The sequence below is a fragment of the Meles meles genome, chromosome 2, assembly GCF_922984935.1.
Source record: "Meles meles chromosome 2, mMelMel3.1 paternal haplotype, whole genome shotgun sequence".
Lineage (NCBI taxonomy): Eukaryota > Metazoa > Chordata > Mammalia > Carnivora > Mustelidae > Meles > Meles meles.
The window spans coordinates 130,775,361-130,787,156 of NC_060067.1; the positions used below are offsets into that span (position 1 = coordinate 130,775,361).

The 11,796-nt window shown below is 38.8% G+C and overlaps 1 protein-coding gene across 5 annotated transcripts in view; it reads left to right on the forward strand.

The window, feature by feature from the left end:
• The window catches only part of FNIP2 (folliculin interacting protein 2), a 133,128-nt gene extending 123,060 nt beyond the window's left edge, over positions 1-10,068 (forward strand). For all 5 annotated transcript variants that reach the window (XM_045995668.1, XM_045995683.1, XM_045995694.1 and 2 more), the window contains 3 exons: positions 330-530; positions 4,234-4,349; positions 6,329-10,068. In XM_045995668.1, the coding sequence (XP_045851624.1) occupies positions 330-530; positions 4,234-4,349; positions 6,329-6,407 (396 nt within the window). In that variant the 3' untranslated portion in view covers positions 6,408-10,068. The remainder of the gene's footprint in view (positions 1-329; positions 531-4,233; positions 4,350-6,328) is intronic.
• The last annotated feature ends 1,728 nt before the right edge of the window (positions 10,069-11,796 follow it).

Consider the following 11,796-nt stretch of genomic DNA (forward strand, 5'->3'; position numbering starts at 1 on the left):
GAGTGCAGTCTTTCAAAAGGAATTTTACTATCCTGGAATGTAGGGAGGGCATGTATCTTTTCACTTTTCTGTGAACATTAACAACATTTATAGTGTACTTCCTGGGTGGAAGAAAAAAATACCACTTAAATGTAATTTTTATCACATGAATTTCAAATGACAATTTGATGACACTCCTATTTTAGTCCCTATAACACTCTCAATTTCTGTAGCTCCTGCTGGCAGCTTATGAACTGTTAGGCTAATGTTAAATTACAGAAACATTCTGGACATTCTGAGTGCCACTTGGCAGTGCTGTGGAGAGTTGACCCCCTGTGTTTGTCTTCCAGCATCCAGTGCTCGACGAGCCAATCGCCGAAGCAGTCTGTATTATCGCAGACACGGACAAGTGGAGTGTCCAGGTAGCCACAAGTCAGAGGAAGGTGACGGACAGCATGAAACTGGGCCAGGATGTCTTGGTCTCGAGTCAGGTGTCCAGTTTGCTTCACTCCATTTTACAGCTCTACAAGCTTCACCTCCCTGCTGATTTTGTAAGTATTTGTTCTCATGTCACCAAAGACAGGTAGTTACAGCACGTCTACTGGTACTTTGATTATAAAATCACAGACCCACGTGGTTGGTTTTTAGTATGATTGGATATTAGCATAACTAAAAATAGAACATGCAACAGAACACCGGCCGATGGGATAGATTTCAGTAACGGTAGCTCGTCCATGAAACAACACGCCGTGACATGGAAATCTTTTTGAATAAGGTATATGGTAAAAGAAAAAAGGTTTGGGGGAAGGGATCAGACATAAAAGGAAATTTAAAATCTTCCTTTGGAGAACTCATTAGTTCTCCTTTATCAGATCGACATAAAGCAGGTGAGTTTCTGAAGGGATTCCAATTCCTTTTGTTTAGGGACTGTTCCTGTAATATTGTTAAAGATAAAATGGAATATCATTTGTATAAAGACAGTTTTGAAGCATTATACCCATAAAAGATGGTATCAGTTGTTCTTTTTCAATCAGGTTTTAAATTGACTTCATCACATTATATTAAACACAGCAAATAGAGCCTGTAAACTCCTAGGAAATGATTAACTGCTCTCCCCCAACCCCCGACATTGGAATGAATATATAAAACAGATACTTTTCAATATAATGTGTGTGTGTGTGTGCAGAGATTGAGAGAAAATAGATTTTGAGAGGGAGGGAGAGAGGTCTCAGAAGTGGGAGAGAGGCTCAAGGGCAGAGAGCCAGGAGAAGCTAAGTGAGCTGTCCGACCTCGGGGATTTGCGCTAGGTGAGAGAGTACCCACCTTCTCCGCTCTTTCCCTCCTGCACTCAGTTGCCCTCTGCAGTATACCCCAGACCAGGGTATCCGTTACCTCCCTTCTGGCCTCCACAACAGATACAGAGCTATTTAATAACAAAGGAGGAAGCAGAATATTAATTACCTACACTAATTGCAAATGGAGTGGTAATTTTCCTGAAGTAATTTTCCCACATTCCTCAGAAAGTCAAGACTTCTGTGGCCTTCAAGAAGGTGCTTTGAAATACTGTGTAGTTGTCATCTAAGTTGTGGAAGTGTGTCACAACAGGGAGACCCCCCTCAGTGCAACTGGGTTGAAGTATAGGCTTTGCCACCAGTGAGTTGTGTGATGGTGGGTGGTCCTGAGCATCTCTGAACCTCAGCTTTCTCACTTGTAAAACGAAGATAGTACCCATTCGACAGGTATGTTATGAGAATCCTTTGAAAATTAGATCTGAGATACTGCTTTTTAAAAAACTGGCAAAGCGCTCTGCCAATATGAGACACTCTAACAGCCAGTGTACACAGCAGTGGCCCGTGTGTGGCCTTTAGAGTCCAGTAGTCTAGGGTCAAATCCAAGCTCCACTACTTTCTGTGTGACTTCTCAAAGTCTCACTTTCTACATCTATACAGCTGAGGAGATGATGTAGCTTATCTCAGATGGTTATGAAAATGAAATTAAATGATTCAGGTAAAGCACTTGGAATGCATTACATGTCATGAGTTCTCAGGAAACAGCTACTATTAGAGTGATTGCTAATAGTTTCATGAAATAATTTTACTGGCTATAAAGACTGACAACAGCTTTTCACCAAAATTTTTTATTTATTTGGGGTGTAGACTGAAGCATACTCTTGCAGGACCTCTGTCCCAAGGGGGTAATGTGAAAAGCACTTATGGGTTATGACAACCTTACTTTTGTTCTATATTTGCAGGCACTTTTTATTCCTAGTAGCAAGCTGCATCGCGCTGATGTAGAGGCTGAACTCTCTTTTTCTGTAAGGAAAGACAGATACATTAGATTTTATATTTTTTTACTGTTACAAAATTTGCCAAACTTTCATATTTTATTCTGTGATACATAAGTCTTATGCCATAGCTACATTTGACATCTTAGTTATCTAGGCAGTAAATTGCTAGAGCTGATTCTTTTTACTTCGTTTGGACAGAAGTATGTTTGGCCACTTAATACTGTGAATGACTTATTTAACCTGATAAAACCGAGGTCAAAGAAAATTTCGTCTGTGGTTTAAAATTCTCCTTAAAAAATCACTTGAATGAAACACGACTAAATGACTATTAGAACTTTTAGTATTTTCAAAAGGAGAAAGTGGCTATTTAAAATTTCAGAAGTTAAAAATTAAAGAAATCCATCTCAGGAATAAAATGCCTGGAAGGGAAGGGCAGAACACAAAGCAGTTCAATTTGATAATCAAACCTTTTATAAAAAAAAAGCCCTGAATGATTTGATTTCAAGTTCCATATAGACCAATGTTCTCTTTATTTCCACATTACAACATACAGTGGCCATGGGGATGATGAAAACACCATAAATTAACCATTTAAAACAAAGGATGCCATGTAATGTGAAAGTTCTTTTTAATATTTTATAACACTCTTATTAAAAACCTTGTATTTACTTCATAAGGAACTGAAACTTAACAGGAGATCCTTTTACCACTTAACTCTGGTTACTTGGAGGAACATTTTCATGAAAATTGGTAAAATCCTCCTTGCTTTGATTATTACTCTTAGTCACTTACCAGTTTTTTCATCCACTCAATACAATGCATTTAAGATTTTAAGCCAATGAAAAACTGAAAAGATTGCCTCTTGAATAGATATTTTTTTCATGTTACTGATCAGCCCAGATGGTCAAGATCAACATTTTCAAATGCATCTGTTAATCTTTTTACCTTGAAAATAACAAGCATAATGATCTAGAAGAAAATTATGTATGATGGAATTACCCTTGCCAAAGCCATCAGGTGTCTTACTGAAGATGCTCGGATGGCTCTGCCTGCCAAATGCAAAAGCATTTGCCTCTGGTGAAAGACACAGATGGTTGCTATTCTCTAAAAAATGAACTTGGACATAATTCCAAGGGTAGAGATGTCCTGAGAATAATTGCCTTTTCTTTATTGTTATTAAAGACCTAGTTAAAATATACTCTTGATAGAAAAAGAAGATTTAAAGTAAACTTGTTCCATTTACTCTACTGTTGAGGATGCATTTCGCCAAAATAATGTGAGCTATAGGAAAACAACAAAGATATTCTTTAAAAAGTTATTTATAGTAGCAAAATCTCAGATTGCCATGTGGATACATAAATAGTGGTAATTCATATTCTCAAAAATTATTTAATAAAAATTACATTGATAAAGATTTATTAATAACATGGGGAAAGGATTATTACAAGGTTTTTAAAAAGTAGGAAATAATTTCACTTACAGAATGATTTCAGCTATGTTAAAAGTGCTTTTTTTAAAGATTTTTTTATTATTCTCATTTGACAGAGAGAGAGAAAAGGCACAAGCATGGGGAGCAGCAGACAGAGGGAGAGGGAGAAGCAGGCTCCCTGCTGTGTGGGGAATCTGATGTGGGGCTAGATCCAGGACCTGAGATCATGACCTGAGCCGAAGGCAGAGGCTTAACCAACTGAACTACCCAGGCACCCTGTTAAAAATGCTTTTTAAAAAAGACTAGCAGATGTGTATGAAAATCTTAATAGTCATTAGAAAAAGTAAGCTGTTGTTTTATTTAGAAACCTTTTCTTCTACCTACCACTGGTTTGATGTGGTTTATAATTTTCAAGTGTACTGGGAAGGAATGCGATTATAGCTGTGTGCTTAAAAATGAGTTAAGAGCATTCCAGCTCTTAGAACATTGGCCGAGACTTGAATCCCAGCCCTCATTGTGAATGTTATTGGCTTCGCAGTGCATCATGCATCTTGAAGACAGACTACAGGAGATGTACCTGAAAAGTAAGATGCTGTCTGAATATCTTCGTGGACACACACGAGTCCATGTGAAAGAATTAGGTGTCGTACTGGGGTGAGTGCTGTGAAGTGCCACTGTTTCCCCCATGATAGGACTGACCCTAGCACTGCACCCACTGACTGACCCACTTAGCCTGTCTCACCCAGAACCTGTGGGCCTGGTGCCCCCTTGAAATGTGTGGGGTTCATGAGATTTGTGCCTCTGCTGCTTTCCTTCTTCGTATCTCTGATTCTGGAGTTTCATACCTGCAAACAAATGCAGAGTGCTAAGCTAGTGGTAGTTTATGTTAGTTTCCTCCCTGGATTATTTTATGCTTGAAAGTGAAAAATTTAATCCCTTTCTGCCTGCCCATTTCTAGTCATTTCAGTAAGATGTCAAAGGCGCAACCCGTCAGACATGCAGCAGAGCTTGGGTTTATATTTTGCTCCCTGGAGGAGGCAAGAAAGGCCTTCTGGACTCTCAGGGGCCACCTACATGTCCACAGGGTGACTGTACTTTCCCCTCCTTTATTAGAAGCCCCTTGGGAAGGGAGACGTGCTGATGTGATTGACAGTATAGGTCATCTTCCTGGGGGTCGGGCTTGGCCATACCTTCTCTCAGAGAAGAAATTCTGACTTGTGTTACTCTCTGCTTAATGTTTCAACAGAGAACTAACAAAAAGACATTGTGCCCATGGGGAATTGACCCCCTTCCCTGTGATGATGACTCCCCTAATTTGGGGCAAGAAAATACTGCGTATATAGTGTCAACCTTGAAATTCTTTTTCAAGCCTGCTAGTCAAAATATTATTTCAAGACTCGGGCCTTTGCATTCTTGTCAGACTTTTCATCTTTCACACCCAGGATATGACTTACTGTATTGTTTGGCTCTTGGCATTTCCTGTCATGCATTTTTCCCCCATACTTTATTCAAAAAAATGTTTTTCCCTTTTGAGGCATTTGCTTTTGCAGTTAGCTTGCAATGTGTATCTGTTGCTGTTGTTGTTAGTTGTTGCTCACATCTCTACCAGCCTCAGCCTTGAGTCCTACCTCACCAGGTTTTCCATTGCCCCTGCCCCTGACTGGCAGGTGTCCATCAACACTGTTAGAGGATCCTAAAGATTTATACACCTTCCTCGTCTCTCGGTCCTCTTTATTAGTGAGGGTCACACCCAGCCTCGCTTTTGCTCCTTCCTCTCCTAGTCAGAACCAGCAGCACAAAAGGTACTAAAGAACTTCTTATCTACCCTGAAAGGAGATCTGTAGGCAGCATTACTGGAGAAAGCATAGAAAGTTCCATGAAGTAATGCCAGCTACCTTTTTAAATTTTATTTTTGATTTTTCATTTTTGGAATTCAAGGGGAAAAAAATAGGACATATTCCACGGACTGAGGCAGTCCTAATTTTTTTCAGGACATTTGGCAGCGTTGAGCCAGTGACCACGCTGTATCCGCCTCTGCTATAAGAGAGGCAGCCAAAGCCGCGTCCCTTTGATGCTATGATTCTCTTGACTGAGTATCTATTAGTGTCACTTTGCTCTCAGAATCTTGTAGCTCAGATGCTTAGTGAGGATCTAAATTGTCTAACCTGTTGAACAAATTCCCAAGTTTATGGAAAAAACTCCCACCTTCATCATTTTCCTAAGCCTGAGTCTAGCCTAGGTGCAGAATTTCAGTATGTGTTCCAGAGTGCTGACTGGAAGAATGAGGAGATACTGTAGAAGACATTAGAGTATAACGCAATGACATTGTCGAGGAATATAGAAATGTTCTGGGCTTCACCTGGGTGACTCCAGCTGTGGGAAGAGCAGCTTTGTGTACCCCCCCCAACACACACACACATACACACACACACACACACACACACACCACCTGCATCCTTCTCTGCATCGTCAGGCGGTGGTCACTGGGAGATTGTGTTAAAAGAACAGTTTTAGCATCTTTCCACCTCTTTGTCATAGTTTTAAGCAAGCATCTGGCAAGCTTGGTACCTAGCAGTAATACTTTCCTGTAAAATCATGCTATATTAATATTCTTTTCTTTTTTCACTATTCAGGATTGAATCCAATGACCTGCCTCTGTTGACTGCTATTGCCAGTACTCATTCTCCTTACGTCGCGCAAATACTCTTATAAGCTAAAGCTCAGGACAGTTCTTCCTTGGAAGAAAAAAAAAATCAGATTCTCAACCGAAGGTGAAAGGAGTAAGCTCTCTGTGACGTCAAAAGCATGAGAAGAGCAAACAGAAACAGTCATTCCACCGCTTTGTTTTGTTTTGTTTTCTTGCTTTCAAGCGGATGCTTCGTTGGACGACTTAGGTTTACTTGACATTATATCATTTGTGTTTTTCGTGAATACTCTTTGGCCTTTTGTTACCCATGAATCAACAGAGAGAGTGACCTTTTTGGTAGGAGGAAACATAAACACTACAGTAAACACTAAGCTGCTGGTACAGATCACCTTGTATGTTTGGGCAGAATGACAAGGGAACCAGTGGACATACCATTCCAGCAGGACAACATTTCAGAGTTTAAGCATGAGCTCTCCAAAGTGGAGAACGCTTCATTTGCTGTCCTAAGAAGACAGTCAGAGCAGGGGATTTGGATTCCAGGGCAGAGTTTGCTTCTTACAGAAGGTGAAAGCAAGCAAGCCACATTGTGCCATCTTCTGCTCCGGTGGCTGTAGGCATTGCTGCCTGGCAGAAAACAAGAAAGAGGATCGACTGTTGGGCAGAGGGTGCTTTAGGGACCCACTCTCTCCATATCTTGGAGTTTACCTTGTTGTAGATGCAGCCACAAGTCGGTTAGAGACGGACTGTTGGTGCAATAAACCCAGAAACCAATGTAGCATCTTAATCTCATCAAGATGTAGTTCAGAGCAGCAGAGTGCACAGTCTGATACCATATGTTTTATCCTCATACTTTAGAGCTTTCAGCAGCCTTTTTAAGAGAGGCCATTTACCAAAGTTATTTCTATAAGCTCAAGAGTGTTTCTCTTGCTAAATTCTTCCAGCCGAAGCCACTTTCTTCCACAATAGTTATTACAAACGACTGTTTGTACTTTCAGAGGCACAGCAGGCCTGGCAGGAAATGAACCTGCAACAGTTCAGGACGACTAATGAAAGAAATTGGTTTGTACATCTACCAACAATCCAAAAATGATCTGTTGTTAAATTATCATCTCTGTGCCTTCTAACCCCTAAGTCCTTTGCAAAACACCTCTCCAGAAATTAACTCACCCGTGATAAAATCTGCCAAAATGAAAGATTGTTCATTAGCATGGTTCACTTTTTCAGAAACCTTAATGTAAAAAAAACTTTGCTTGGTTTACTGGCCATGAACTCTGGCCATGTCCGACCACATACTGACATCCAGGGTAAAGGAAAAGACTTTTCAAAACTGGATTGTGGAAAGACAGGCACTAATTTCACACATCAGAACATTGTTAGCCTCTCGCAGATCTTGAGTACAATTGATTATAACCAGGCTCTGATTTCCTTTCACTGTTGTAGAAATTAATTCCAGTCCTTCTCATGTACCCTTTTGTACCTAAGATTATGAAGTAACTTCCCTTTTAGGGGTTAGAATGACTTCAGATTTTTTATTTGATAAAATCCTGATTCTAAACACCTAAGTTACATAAATTTGTCTATTCTTTTACAAATGCAAGTTAATTTTTTGAAAGAGTATAGCAGCAGTACCAATGGAGAAAAATAGGTGTAATAGTTCTTTAGGAATAGGTCAGAACTGCTGCCTTCCCTTCTCTCTCTCTCTCTCTCTTTTTATGATGTGAACTGTAGGTGGGTGCATTAAGGCTCTTAAGATCTTTGCTTTTTATTTTACGTCTTTCTTTTACAGGATTGAAGTTTTCCGTCCTTTTTATGTTTATCTTATTTCCTTTAACATCTGAGTTTGGTGTTTTTCAGTCTCCAGTTCTGTGACATCACTGCTTGCTGGTGTGGTACACAGAGAATGAACCTCACCTCTGGCTTGGCTCACTCATCATTTGTTTCTCGTTAGTGTGAATAAATTATGATAGCTGATGTTACGGCATTCCCATCCATACCGGTGTAGACCGTTCCCCTCATCTCTCTTTCCCCTTTCCTTGTTTACATGTTTTGAGCACTTTCCCTCATTTACCATTTTCCAGGGATTCATAGAAAATAACTAGAAACAAAACTAGTTTCATTCAAAATGTGTATGCATAGCGGCATGTTAAAAATTAGACCCATGTAGGGGGAAATTGAGTATTTAAAGCTAATTCTAAACTCCACACATAAAAATTTAGCCCAGTCCTCTCAAAGCCTGAGAAAATTTAATTTGCCTCTTAATCTACTGTTCTAAAACTCTCTCTCGGAAAATGTCTATTGGAAAACTACAGGTAGGTCACATGTGGGGGTTGTCTCAGTGACACTCAGGATTCTAGTCAGAACCTAATCCTCACATCTGTTGCCTACAAAAACAGACCAGGAATGTTGCTGCTCTTTTATAATCCTCCTTTAAATAACACTCAAGTTTTGTCTTAAAATTGAACCTCTTCCTGAAAGTGGAAAAGAAAAAAAAAATCTCATGGAATTGCGTTCAAATGCACCCACACACACCACCCGGTGGCTTCATTCTGTCGTAGCCCAAGAGGCAAGAAAGGGATCCCGCCCTCTCCCAATGCCCACCTGAAGAAGAAAATTAAAATGAAAAAAAAAAAACAAAAAACAAAACAAAAAAAGAAAACTACCTCAGTTGACAGGATTCCACCTTTAGGGTTTCTTCAACTTTTAAGTCTTACCTGTTGAGTGTAACTTTTGTAGCATCTTGCTTTTTTAAGCAAGCTAGTGAGGCATGACAGAGCAGAAGTGTGTAAATGTTACTGTGATGGACCTCTTTCTAGCATGTTGCAGTTTTATTTTTAATAGATTGACGAGTGATATGAATGTAAAGATAATTGTGTATGTTTAAACATGACAATGAAAATTTAAAATGTAGCTTCCATACTTGTGCATAATTCCAAAGTATTTTATTTTTATCAGTGTTAAATAGTTTTTTGTACAGGCTTCAATCCATTTTTCTGAAGTGTGCTGTTTTTTAATAAAAGTAACTATAATCTTTTCACATCCCATGGAACTGCCGTTTACACATCACAACTTTTTAAACTTACCATATTTTTCAAAAGTAACTTTTTTGGAGGGAGGAAATTCCCCGCTTGCTAAGTGATACTAAACTGTTGTTTAGGCTCTTATAATTAGGTCCTGAGATTTTATAAAAAATTTAGTCTGTAGCTTTTTAGGTTATTCATTAGAGTTGGTTGTACATAAAAATAAAGAATATAAAGTGACCCTAAAATTCTTTTAAATGTCTGGATTTTCCCACTAATAAGTACTTTTGAAAGTATTTTGTTGATGCATACTTTCACCATTAAATTGAAAAATTCTTTAGCTTCTCTTGGTAAATGTGAACCATTTGTTTTTTATTGTGCTGTGGGGGAAGGGATATTTTAATATAATATTTACCTAAATCAAGCAGCCCCCCTCTGAGTGTTAATTTTTAAATGTCAAAATTTTGGTGACCATATATCTTCAGAGCAAGATTGCAATATGTTTAAATTTAAGTGGTGTTTAAAAAGAGAAAATTCTGGGATTTGTTATTATTGATGCTCCAAGAAGACAAATTGATAGGACTTTATATTTTTGATCAGGTAAATAGATATCAATGTCAATGTATAGAAATTTTTTCTTAAAATTTGTTCTTGTATTATTTTGATCCATTTTTCTGTGGCATTTGGTGCAATAAACCTTTTGAATTTATCTTGAAGATCTTCTTGGTACTGCATGTGACTTGTTTCTTTTAATCTTAGCTCTTAAAAACTTAGAGGTCTCATTTCCATTAATTCATGCTTTTGAAATGAGTAGTTATATATGTCAGTGATTTTCAGCTGGGTTGTTTTGGAAGTGTAGGGACATTTTTGGTTAGCATAATGGTGGGTGAGAGTCACTGGCACATAGAGGATGGGGGCTGAGGATGGTAAGAGAAATGTCTTGGAATGTATGGGACACCCCCACAGAGTGAGGAATTGTCCCCCCTCCTGCATGACTTTTAAATGTTCTGCTGGGCATTCATGTGGGTGAAAAAGCTGTATATAATTATCTAAGCTAAGAATTTAATTCTGCTTTACATAAAAGCCCAATGTGTTTTTCACATGATTTTGATACATGCTGAATTTTCCAGGAATGCCACCGTTGTATAAATTGAGGGAAGATTTTACTTTGTAAGATTCAGGGTTTTTACAAGAATTAACATAAACTTGGAAAACGACATTAACAACAGCTACTGTATTAATGAATTTGAGTCATTTGTATATCCTTCTTTACTTGTAATTGTAGCATTCGTGGAGACTACATATAGATGCAAGCCTCTGCCTGCTTCATTATATTTTCTATTCTAAGCTAGTGTTTCAATGTCTCCTTATTAAAATATATTTTAATGTTACTTTTTAAATAACACATCTAGGGCATTATGTTGGTTTATTATAAATTATGTGTGTAAGGAGGTTGTATTACTTATGAATTTTATTTTAGGAAAGTGAAGGACATTATATAATATTTGCTATGTAAAGGATGAGATCATCCATATATATAGTGTCAGGAAAAAAATGCTTTTAAGTAGAACTTTTGAAACATATATAATGCCATACTGAATTATGTCATCTCAAAGACTATAGGGAGAAGTAACCTTCGGTATTTCCAACTCCTTTGGATTACATGAAAATTTCAGAAGTGTTTTCTATATTCCCTCAAGCAACTTTAAGAGTATTGCATTGATAAAGAACTTAAACACACACACACCACATTGCTTTCTGGTTCTGTGGTGCAGGGACAGTTTTGTCAGGAGCTTTATACATGAGGATTAAACTCACACCTGAATGAGATAGGTACCGCGGTAGTTCAGTTTACATGTCAGCTTGGTCAGGTCTTGGTACCCAGATATTCGGATCGAACGTGAATGTGGAAATTGCTGTGAGGATATTTTTTAGATGTGATTAATATATTTTTTTAATTTTTTAAGCTTGATTGATACATCGCCTCCTTTAATCCTTATCCGTTCCCTTGGCATTCAACAAATATTTAGATGCTAGGCACTGGTTGAAATGCACAGGACAGAAGTGGAAAAAGCAGTCCAAGTAGGGTCTTCCTGGTAGCTGAGGGGGGGGGGGGGGGCAGGGTTACAGACCAAGCACCTCTAATAACATCAGTGCCTGTGGCAGCTATGGAGGAACTCAGAACCAGGTTGGAAGACAGAGGGGCACCTCTGGTAGGGGTGGAAAAGGAGGTTGCTCAAAATGTTAGGGTTTTTTTTTCCCTAAAGATTTTGTTTGACAGAGAAAGGAGAGAGCACAAGCAGGGGGAGTAGCAGAGGGACAGGAAGAAGCAGACTCCCAGCTGAGCAGGGAGCCCAACAGGGGGTTCGATTCTGGGTGGGGGAGATCATGACCTGAACTGAAGGCAAACACTTAACCTACTGAGTCCCCAGGCATT